A 12,500-nucleotide genomic window follows, 5' to 3' on the forward strand; every position below is an offset into this window, starting at 1 on the left:
GTGGGAGGAAATACCCCAGGACACCATCCTTCATCTCATTAGGATTTAGAAACTATTGAGGACCATTTAGAGTTGCTGCAGTGAAATTTCTGCAGAATGGACGATCCTGCTGCAACAGTTTTCACTTTGATTTTGGGGGTGTGTTTAAATTCAGCCCTCTGTAGGATAATAATTTTCATCTCCATCAAATGATGTGGCATCATTTCATTCCTAACACATTACCCAGTCCAGATCAGTCCAGATCAGTCCAGATATCCAGCAGGAGATTTTTCACCACTGAGATCTGATGAGTTTTCAGTGTGCTTTATTTTTTTTAGACCAGTATATTTTCACACAGCAGACTTCACTAGCAAGAATCTTCTGATCTGGTGAAACAAACAAACTTTCATGATGATGGCAATGATGATGATGATGATGAGGAGGAGGAGGAGGAAGATGAGGAGGAGGAGGATGCATCTTTCTCTACTTTACATACTTTACAGTAACCTATACAGGCAGGAAGAGCAGAGGTCAGAGCATCGAGCCCTGAGGTTCCTCCATGATTGACATTTTGGTGAGTCGCAAATCGCAAAGCCTCTCACGAGTGATCAAAGCAGCAGCAGGATCTCCGGCCTTGGTGTGTGTGTGTGTATGTGTGTGTGTGTGTGTGTAGTCAGTGCCAAGGCTCCACAGAGAGAGCAGCTGCCCTTGTTTTTATTGCTCCTTGCCTCCCTCCATCTGAGAGGAAGAGTGAGAGCGGGGGATGAAGAGATAAAGAAAGATGTTTAGTAGTAGTGCTCATCCATTTCCTTTAACCCCCCACCCCTCTCTCTCCCTTTTAATCTCTCTCTCTCTCTCTCTCTCTCTCTCTATCTCTATCTCTTTCATCTCTGTCTCTCTCTCTCTCTTGCTCTCTCTCCCCCTTTATCCACGTCCTGCTCACTTCCACAGGTGCACACGCACGCACACACACACACACACACACACACACACACACACACACACACACACACACTAAAGGAACAGTTTGTAAAAGAATGGAGTGAACACAATTTTTCTTTTTCTTCCCTCAACTGAGTCATTTTTGATGTGTGAACTTTTACATCTTTACTTTTATACCAAAGCTTCAGTATGAATAACAGAACAGCACACACACACACACACACACACATACACACACACACACACACACACACACACACACACACATACACACACACACATACACACACACACACACACGTACACACACACACACACATACACACACGTACACACACACACATATGGCGTGAGAGAAAATCTGTGTCTCAAACTGACCTTTGTCACTCGTTCCACACTTCCTTCAGATTTATGAAAGTGTGTTCATAACAGACACTCACTGTGCTCTCTCTCTCTCTCTCTCTCTCTCTCACACACACACACACACATACACACACACACACAGAGCCAGACACACACATTCACACGGCCAATGACCTGGAAGGTCACACCATTTAATTAAGGACCTCGAACACACAAACCCTCACAGAGGAATTCTCTCCTGCTTCTTACACTTCCCCTCTCTCTCTCTCTCTCTCTCTCTCTCTCCCTCTCCCCCCTCTCTCTCACTGGAACAGTCAGCTGAAGAAGAGCAGACATGAGCTAATTAACGACTCCAGCACAGAGGCGGTGGAGTAGAACGAGGAGGGAAGGAGAGAGAGAGAGAGAGAGAGAGAGAGAGAGGAAGAGGAAGACAGGTGTAGTGACACTGTCACTGTAGGTTTTAAACGTCAAGACAACAATCTGACCGCCTCTGTTACCACACTCTTCATCATTCTCCTTCTCTACTGTTTATTATCACAATGTTACTGTGAAGCATATACTCTGAAGTTCTGCATCATCATCATCATCATCATCATCAGTCTAAACCAGTACATAGTGGGAAGTTTTATCCAGCACTCAGTCTTCACTCTAACTGGATCCTGTTGAATAAAAACCAGTGTGCTGACTGGTTTCTGTTAAACCCCAGTTAAAGCTGCACCTGTCCAAGTTACCTGTCTCTAATGTCTGTAAAGAAACCATTACAGAACTCAGTGTTAGATCTGAACCAATAACATCACTGTCCAGTACAGTGTCCAGTACAGTGTCCAGCACACGGAGATGGAATGTCTGTAGGAATGAAGGACACACACTTTCACCCTCTGTATTATCAGCTGCAATCTAATGAAGAGATCAGACACACTGGGAAATGTGGACTTTACTGGTATTACTGGAGCTCAGTGCAGATACACTATATTGCCAAAAGTATTCGCTCACCTGCCTTGACTTGCATATGAACTTAAGTGACAACCCATTCCTAATCCATAGGGTTCAATATGATGTCAGTCCACCCTTTGCAGCTATAACAGCTTCAACTCTTCTGGGAAGGCTGTCCACAAGGTTTAGGACTGTCTTTATGGGAATTTTTGACCATTCTTCCAGAAGCGCATTTGTGAGGTCACACACTGATGTTGGATGAGAAGGCCTGGCTCTCAGTCTCCGCTCTAATTCATCCCAAAGGTGTTCTATCGGGTTGAGGTCAGGACTCTGTGCAGGCCAGTCAAGTTCATCCACACCAGACTCTGTCATCCATGTCTTTATGGACCTTGCTTTGTGCACTGGTGCACAGTCTTGTTAGAAGAGGAAGGGGCCAGCTCCAAACTGTTCTCACAAAGTTGGGAGCATGGAATTGTCCAAAATGTCTTGGTATGCTGAAGCATTCAGAGTTCCTTTCACTGGAACTAAGGGGCCAAGCCCAGCTCCTGAAAAACAACCCCACACCATAATCCCCCCTCCACCAAACTTTACACTTGGCACAATGCAGTCAGACAAGTACCGTTCTCCTGGCAACCGCCAAACCCAGACTCATCCATCAGATTGCCAGATGGAGAAGCGTGATTCGTCACTCCAGAGAACGCGTCTCCACTGCTCTAGAGTCCAGTGGCAGCGTGCTTTACACCACTGCATCCGATGCTTTGCATTGCACTTGGTGATGTATGGCTTGGATGCAGCTGCTCGGCCATGGAAACCCATTCCATGAAGCTCTCTGCGCACTGTTCTTGAGCTAATCATGAAGTTTGGAGGTCTGTAGCGATTGACTCTGCAGAAAGTTGGCGACCTCTTCGCACTATGCGCCTCAGCATCCGCTGACCCCGCTCCGTCAGTTTACGTGGCCTACTACTTCGTGGCTGAGTTGCTGTCGTTCCCAAACACTTCCACGTTCTTATAATACAGCTGACAGTTGACTGTGGAATATTTAGGAGTGAGGAAATTTCACGACTGGATTTGTTGCACAGGTGGCATCCTATCACAGTTCCACGCTGGAATTCACTGAGCTCCTGAGAGCGACCCATTCTTTCACAAATGTTTGTAAAAACAGTCTGCATGCCTAGGTGCTTGGTTTTATACACCTGTGGCCATGGAAGTGATTGGAACACCTGATTCTGATTATTTGGATGGGTGAGCGAATACTTTTGGCAATATAGTGTATCACTACATCCATCCATTTTACTATCCATCATCCTTCCATCAAATTATCCTTCCATCAACTGTTCTTCCTTTCATTCAAACATTCATCCATCCAACCATCCATCCATCCATCCATTTAACCATACATTCATGCAATTATTGAGCCATTACAATCCATCCATCCATCCATCCAATTATTGAGCCATTTAAATCGATCAGTTTGATCCATGTGCCATATCCATCTATACATTCAGTCCTCCGTCTGTCAGACCCCGCAGACACACATCTATCCAACACTCCATCCATGTGATAATCCACTCATCTGACCATCCGTCCATCTGTGTATCCATTCAACCATTCCTTCATCTATTCAACCACATTTTCATGCATTGAAACATTCATCCATCTGAATATCCATCCATCCATCCATCCATCCATCCAGCTGAATATCTATCCATGACCCCAGAACCTGCAGATACTTCACATACTCACCAGCAGAAAGAGTCCATGATGTCTGTGTATTAAACTGAACTGCCTTTCAACACGTCTCTCAAATTAATCTAACACACACTTCCCACGTCTCTCTGATCACCGAGAGCTCCACATGTGTCAGGAGGTTTGTCACCGGTCTCAGATGAATTCACTGCTCTGTAAAACACTCACACACACACACACACACACTCCACACTTTTAAAACCAGGTCTGTTGAGTGGTTCATTTCCAACTGCTGACAGCTGCTCTCTCTAATCAAGTGAGGATGACAGGAAAAGAAGAAGCTCGGCTTGTTTAAGATGAAGTGATAAATGGATGGGAGGAATGAAATGAATAAAAAAAATTCCAGTAGCACATCAGGGGAGGGTCAGTGGAGATGAGGTCAGATAAACCTGTAAGGGAATCTGTCCTTGTGAATTTTATAAAGTTATTAAGCTGGAGCTTTTCGTGAGAATGTGGAGAAGGAAAGTGAAGAAACTGGGTATAATCATCCACTCACTGAAAGTGTACACTCATTACAATCACACACTCCATCCTCTACTGGAAATCAACTGGAATTGAAGGCCCAGGTTTTAGCTGTGGTGTGTGTGTGTGTGTGTGTGTGTGCTACTGTGATTATAATCATACACTGATTGTCCCACACTTCCAGGTTCAGTTAAACCCTGATTGCAATCACACTCGAGATAATCACACACTCGCACTGTAATGCACTGTCATCACGCCCTGATTGTAATCACACACACACACACACACTGATAGAATTCCTCTAGCACAATTAACTGCAATTTGTTTAAAACACAGCCTCAGAGCTCAACTTTGGAGTGTGATGAGATGAAACGAACCCATGCTGTGAATTTTGGGAAGTTACTTCTTATTTACAGAGTTGGTTAATGAGGTCAGGACAAGACAGGAGCACAAGTTAATGTTAGATCCCTGATCTCTCTCTCTCTCTCTGCCTCTCTGTCCATCTGTCAGGAATTCCTAGAAGAGAAGAGATCTGGCACCGGGATTAGCAGATCGAGAATAACATCTCTAATACTGAGATCTCTGAGAAGTGTATGGTCAGACTTGGCTTGAGACCAGTGCTGCTGTCCAGTTCATAGCCGACACTTCAGTCACATTTTCTAGCCTTGGACCTTCATCAGTTTCCATCTACACACAAGCTCGTGAACATTCTTTACTGCAGTGTTACGCTAGAGCTGGGAATGTTGAGAGGTGCTGTATATATATATATATATATATATATATATATATATATGTAAATATTGCACATCAGCTCACTGACCCTATAAATGACCACAGATATCCAGAAATATTGTAATAGCATGTCTTATAGGGGCTGTTGTGACTTTTCTCTTGTTTCTGTGTAGATAGAGAGAAAGGGAAGAAGGTGTATTTCCTGTCATTTTGTCTAGAAATAGTCAAGTATTATTGTTACCTGATACTCATACTGACCGTGTTCTCCGGCTGCAACATGCTTTTATGCTTCAGTACACTTAAATTAAAATGATTAATCTGGTGTCTGATGTCTTTCATGTGCGTTATTGACCGCACTATACACTGAACAATAACGTAATAATAACGGGTTTTTCACACATTATACAGGTTTTGGACACGTTGTTTTTTACCGTCAATATAACACCATGATTATGCTATTATGCTAACACACTCTCGCTATGATCACACATAAACACTGCTCAGATTCCTCTAATGCAGGTCGCTGGAATTTATTGGAATCAGAGTCTCATATCTCAGCTTTAGAGTGTGATAGACTGAAAGGAAGTACATCACTGTGTATGTCTAGACCAAACTAATCCACAGGGTGAATATGGGGAAAATCTGAGAAAGACGACTTTTCCCCAAAATACAGGAAGGCTAACCCTTACTGTTTTTCTTGATGAAAAATTCAACTTTCTTCGATTTTCTTCATATTCATCATCTGAGTTTATTATTGAGATTTAGACATAGACAGTTTCACCTGAATATCACACTCCAAAGAAGAGATATGAGGCATCAACTTCCACTAATTATATTCATTAAACCTTAAAGATATTGTGTAAGCCTCAAGCCTCAGATCTCAGTGTGACAAAAAGAAACACAGGCCACTTCCTGTGTTTGTCTTAACCCACAAAACCCACAGTGTGAATTTTGGCCAAAATTCTTCATATTCACAGAGTTTATTACTGAGATTTAGACAGGAGCACAAGTTTTATCTAAATATCACACTCCAAAGCTGATATGAGGCATCAACTTCCTCATTAATTATGTTTATTATACTATAGAAATATTGAGTGAGATTCAAGCCTTAAATCTCAGCTTTAGAATAAAATAGAGAGAAACAAAGGTCAGCTCTGTGTATGTCTTGACCTCAATAACCCCACAGTGTGACTCTGGGGAAAATCTGAGAAAGTCAAATTTTTCACCTGAAAAAACACCAAGTTACTTTACCCTTACTGTTGTTACTTATTTCGATTTTCTTCCATATTCACATAGCTGGTTAGCGAGGCTGAGACAAACGCAGTAGTGAAATCATTTCCTCATTTCCTTAAAACAAGCATTTAAATGGGTGAGAAACTGATGTGGTGTAAGAGTAACATCTGGATGTGTGAGCTACCGGGACAGGGGGATAATGAGTTGAGTGCTGGGAACAGGAACAGCTCTTCATCACTCCAGGCGCTGATGATGATTTTCTTGTGTAAGAGCCACTAGAAATGTACGGAGCGGGTCAGGAAGTTTGTTCTGGATGAAGAGGAAGGATGAAAACTTTCGTTCGCTTGTGAAGTTTCGGTATAATATAATTAACACAGATGGTGCGTCAAACACACCTTACACACCTGTCACACCTTACACACCTTACACACCTGTCACACCTTACACACCTTACACACCTGTCACACCTTACACACCTGTCACACCTGTCTCATGTAACACCTGAGTGACGAGACACAGTAAAGCGCTCTGCCTCCATCTGCCCAAAGGCACCAGGTATGAGAAACGCCACGGATTTATTTCCTCTCAGAAGTGACTCGGGGTCGTCCGGGACGCGAGCGCCGCAGCTCTGTAAGGTTTTTAGTAATCATCACTTTAAAATAAAGACACCAGAACAATGCGTGGGGTTTTAAATAAATTCTCAAAATCCATTTATTTCTTTTTTTTGCACCTCAAAACAAATCGGGAATGACTATATAGAACAGCAGGAATGTACCGGAATCACAAAGGAAAACTTTTTTTTTTCTTTTCTTTTCTTTTTTTTTTTTCTTTCCTGTTTTGGTTTGAGCTCAGAAAAAAAAGCAAATAAAATTACCCTTCATACAGTCATAATAATTGCACTTCATAAATCTAGACTGCTTTTTGCCTCTGGCAGAAACCCAAACTCTCTCTCTCTCTCTGTCTCTCTCTCTCTCTGTGTCTCTTTCCATCTCTGTCTCTCTCTCTCGCTCTCTCTCTCGAGTTTAGGAATTGAATTTTCTAATAAAACTTGAGTGAGAAAAAAAGCTAATTCAGCACAGAGTGCCGCTGCGTCGATCCAATTTCTCTTCTTTTTCTCTCTTTCTTTTTTTTGCTTTTGACTTCGTCCACACTGTCAGATAAGTGCAGCAGATTCACAGGGACTTTCACAGCTGGAATACAGACAGAGAGAGAGAGAGAGAGAGAGAGAGAGAGAGAGCACTCCACACCTTCACTCTCTCCATCAGAGCAAGAAATCAAGACTTGAAGAAAAAATGATTGTTTCATCTTTTTTTTTTTCTAAAATGTTGGATTCAGCGTTTCTCTCCTGCTTCCAGTAATTAGCTCTTACGTGACTCATTAGCAATAATTAACAACAGGAAGTGAGCAGAACCACAAGAATCCACACTGACCAGAGCGAAGAGCCCGATTCTCTAAAAGCTGGAGCGTCTGCTGCGGGTCGGTCAGTCTCCGCTCCCACACACTCCTTTATCTCACCAGTTGAAATTGAACGGAAATTAAACTAGGAGGTGATGAAGATGATGATGGTGATGATGATGAGTGTTAACACTGTGTGTGCTAGGAGCAACAAATATTTAAAAACAAACTGACTCGATGGATTCTTCCTGAATTAATATCTGTGAACTAGTGAAAGGTTGCATTCATTTTGGCTGAAATAAAAACAGTTGTTGGTCGCGGAGTAACGGGAACAATCAGACGTCCTTACAACTAAACCCCACAGAATTCTAACCAAAGTGTCAATAAACCTTCGCTTGTGATCTTTATTCTCACTACATACACACACACAGGCTGTGTGATGGTCAGCTGATGGTCAGCCTTCAGTGTTTGTTCCTCGTGAAACTAAAGCAGTGTTCAGACCTCACTAGATTTTAGCCAACAACAAAAAAAACCCAAAGAGAACAAAAACCGAGAAAGAGGTCATTAACCATTAAAAAACTAAGACACGTCTTTCTCCGTAGCAGCCGAAACATCTTATACTACAAATATAGAAAACAACACAAAAATAAAATTCAAGTTTTCAAGTTTCATAAATACATTAAACTCAAACTAGCTTTTCCATCTCTTTTTTCCGATTTTCCAAAGCAGTGCAATTTTCAATTCTAGCCTTAATTACTCTTACAATTATCATTTTCCAGTCATATAATCTAGCATCCTTACAGAACACTTTCCTTCGTGACGTTCTAGAAGTGTGTGTTTACATTTTGTAGCTGAAATCTTCTCCCTCGACTCGACACTCGGCTGAGCGCGGAAAGTCATTTCCTGCTTGGATATAACGGGATTTTTATCACCTACGGAATTCTGTCCGAACAGAAAACATGGGGAAGAAAATAAAATCAGAAAAATAAAAGGAAAAAAAAAATCCCTGTTGGCAAAAAAAAAACTAAAAAAATCCTCAAGCAGGACCTCCGGCTTTTCCATTTTCCTCCCAGTTTTTCAGCCAGAAGCTTCCAGATCACATCCCAGGAACTGACCCCAAATCTCCACAGGGATCGGAAAGTTCTGGAGGAGCGGCGCTTCTATCTGTAAACAGGAAGTCGAATGTGTGCATGCTGATGATCCAGGAGTCGTGGAACTGAGATGGTTTCGTAGCCTTTCCCCAGCATCTGCTCTTTAATACACGGAGGGTGGATGTCATTGATCAGATATTCCAGCGACTGCAGGCTGCTGCTGAGAACCGAGGTATTGCACAAGCTTTTACTCGGCAAACCGCAGCAGATTCCCCCCGAGCCGTCCGCGTGCTGGTGATGATGGTGGTAGTGATGATGAAGGTTGTGATGATGAGGCAGGAAGCTCAGCTCCTTCTGCCCGATGGTTGTTGTCCCTGGTGGCAACTCCTGAGGGTTGTAGCAGTCACTTTCTGGGGTGACCAGGACACTGTTCCACGGTGGGGCAAAATACTGCCCCAAAGCGAAATTCCCCTGCATGGCTGCACAGTTCAGTGGTGAGGAGCTCGGTTTGTCAAGACCACCTCCTCCACTCACGCTCGTCATTAACGGGAACGTCCTGGAGGAACACGGTGCCTGGGATCCACCCACTAGGACGCTCGGACCACAGGATTCTGGCGACTTGCTGATCGCACCACTTCCACCGCTTCCGCTGCTGTACATCCTCAAAATGGCCTGCTGCTGCTGCTTCTGCCACAGGATGTAATCCAAACTCTCAGAATATGCAGCCACCTTTGCCGTGTCCCCGTTTTGTCCTGCTAGTACCGTGCCGGAGTATCCCACGTTGCCTTGCGGTGCCAGGTTTGCTGTGTAACTTCCTCCTGAGATGGACGAAACCCCGAGTGCGGTGGTGCCTTGCTTGCAGGGGCTGAGATTGGAGTTTGGGTTGGTGGGAACGGTGGAGACTTGCTGGAGAGCCTGGGCTTGGCAGTGCTGGTTGATCTGGTAGATGATGCTCTGGATTGATGGGAGGTTTGACTGAGAGGACAGGTTGAGGCCCCTCGTCCCTGCTAGAGGGATGACAGACCCGGCGACAGTCACGTTGGGTGGCACAGTAAGAGCTGTAGTCTCAGGGGGTTTTGGAGGTGCTGTGTTGAAGCCCACTTGGTAGGGAGCCACTGCTAAGTGGGCAGGAGAGACCTTGGACCTTCGGCCCTCTGCGTTCTTCACCACAGCCTTTGCAGAAGCAACAAATGATGATGACGACGGCGCAGAAGAAGATGAAGAAGATGAAGAAGAAACTTTGACTATGGCCAGAAGACCCTGATAGGCACCTGGTTGGAGGTATGGACTGTAGCGTTGACCCGTCGTGTCGTAGCCATTCACTGTGCGGTTAAGATGCTTGTGCTGTGGGACCCTGATGTTGGTAGGAAATATTTTAATGGACAGCGGGCTGTTGGCTGTCTTCTGGGCGTAGGCATCCAGTTCTGCTGTGCTCGGGTAGCGTGGAGAGTGGACAGCCATGCTGACTTCACCTGAAAAACGAGGGGAAAGGTCAGCGTTAGTGCAACATTCACTGACTTTAATTCTACCAGAGACAGAAGTTTTGTTGAATGTGTTCAGCTCTAAACCTGTCTTCTTATTTACTTTGGTAATTATGTACATGTGATTTTGTCACAGCAGAAAGGCTTTCTCAAAATAAGAACATAAAGGGGCTGACAAGAAGGAAAGAGGAGACATAGAAATGTCCATAAAGAGCTCCACAATCACAAACAACTTCCTACAACACATCATAATAGATATTACACCTTGATTTCAGGTTACTGGAAAAGCAGCTCAGTGGACTGAGTTACTGTAACCACTGGACCGCAGTCCTGGCAGCTGTGAGCCGCGCTGGACGAGGAGTGAAGGTCATCATGTGACCAAACAACAAACTTTGCCTTAAATCTGCAGAATATTTGGAGAGAAAGGTACATGGACAAACAGTTTGATCCAAACAAAACAATCCGGAGCCTACTCAGGTTCTAGACGTCTGAGAGAAAAGAGAGATTGCTGCAAGTCGGTCAGAACTGCCTCTAGAACGTTCCGCATAACCAACATTCCAGCAGAATGTCCAGAATGTTCAGCTGGCCTTTGTGTCCGCTTACACAAGCTAATCCGCAAGAAAGAGGCCAGATCACTGGGCAAGACAAAGCGTGTGTGTGTGTGTGTGTTGAATTTTCCATTCAGCCCAGGTGCAGGAGAGAAGATTCGATAGTGTAATTATCCGTCATAGCGCAGGTGAGCGGACACACAAAGACTGCAGGTGCTGTTCGCAGCCCAGAATGAAACTTTTAATGGAAGCTTTATAATTTCCCTCCATCTATCATCGTCCTCGCTGCTTTATCTCTCTCGCTCTCCGCAAGTTCATCCTCAGCCAAATGGATCTTTTTTTGTGAAAAACTCAATCTGTGGAAATCCATCAGCCCCTCAGGCACTATTAAATCAGAGCTTTGTGAAATTAATTCTGACCCCGGACTGGGTTACACGCTGAAACCAGCAGCGGTGTGTGACAAGCCAGAGAGAAACCCTTTTTAATTACAGTGACACAGCTGACATTTCTATGTATGGCTGAGTTTAATCCTGTTCTCTTAGCCATGTTCTGTCTCACCGGCCGTCTCTTCGTATCTCGCAGCCATGTGAATAACGTTTAGTTTAAAATAGACTCTTCATCTCTGTTTTTAGGCGCCGTTTATTTTTGAAGCCAAAAAAAATATTTAATGTGGAAAAGAAGAAAAATTTACTTTACAATTACAAAGATAAAATTCATCTGATTTCATATCATCCTGTGACCTAGTCTTATTTCTAATATAAATATAGTTATATGTAGTAAATGATTTGCTCATGCTGTGTGAGAAACGAAGGTCCATCAGGTAAAAAGACAGAATTAGGATAAAAAATATTTCAGATGTTATTTACAATTATTTTAATCCTTGATCTGATTTGAAGCGATCATCTGAAAAACACTTAACTGTTGGCTTGCGGTTGATTTCAGAGCCACGCTGCACTGTACAGCAATAAACACACGATAATAGATTAAAGCCATGTTTATAGACGGTCATTAATCAGGATAAAGAAGGCGTGGCCTCTATCTGATATCATGTCCCTTCATTTCATTCTGCAGTGTTTAAAAGCACAGCCTGAATGTCTGGATTTTGAATCATCTGATGGAGCTGGATGTATTTGCTGTACCTCGGCTCTTCATCAGGACTGAACGCGTGAGTTAATTGAGCAGTCCTGCAGTGGGATTAATCCGTGTTTAGGATTTTACAGGTCAGCACAGCGGGGACATGCTCATCACCCAGCACCCCTACCCCCGAGCGTGGGACAGAGGAAGGGCTGCGGAGGTGAAGGGCTTCTGAAAGATTGGATTTTAACGCCGTTATTCAGGCAATTTCATGGCTGCTTAAACCCGAAGCGGCGCGCATGTCGTTTAGCGCCGATAAATTGAGAGCCACAAACGACTCGCAGCCTCCTGGAGAAAAAAAACCCTGACATTTTTATGCAAAAGTCCTAAAAAAAAATCGAAGCGGCACGAAGGAATTCAGTCAGCAAATGTCAGCGTGCCCTTGAGCGGCGCGAGGCGAGAGAGGGAAGTGCCGGGGAGTTGTAATATTTTGATGCGACTTTTAACAGCCACTTTGGTGC

General features: G+C 43.8%; 1 protein-coding gene across 2 annotated transcripts in view; it reads right to left on the reverse strand.

Moving 5' to 3' along the window:
* Positions 1–7,348: 7,348 nt before the first annotated feature.
* The window catches only part of fam222aa (family with sequence similarity 222 member Aa), a 21,139-nt gene continuing 15,987 nt past the window's right edge, over positions 7,349–12,500 (reverse strand). For both annotated transcript variants that reach the window (XM_058375150.1, XM_058375149.1), the window contains one exon: positions 7,349–10,348. In XM_058375150.1, coding sequence (XP_058231133.1) covers positions 8,946–10,337 — 1,392 coding nt within the window. In that variant the 5' untranslated portion in view covers positions 10,338–10,348 and the 3' untranslated portion in view covers positions 7,349–8,945. The remainder of the gene's footprint in view (positions 10,349–12,500) is intronic.

The sequence above is a fragment of the Hemibagrus wyckioides genome, linkage group LG22 (assembly GCF_019097595.1).
Source record: "Hemibagrus wyckioides isolate EC202008001 linkage group LG22, SWU_Hwy_1.0, whole genome shotgun sequence".
Taxonomy (NCBI): Eukaryota; Metazoa; Chordata; class Actinopteri; order Siluriformes; family Bagridae; genus Hemibagrus; species Hemibagrus wyckioides.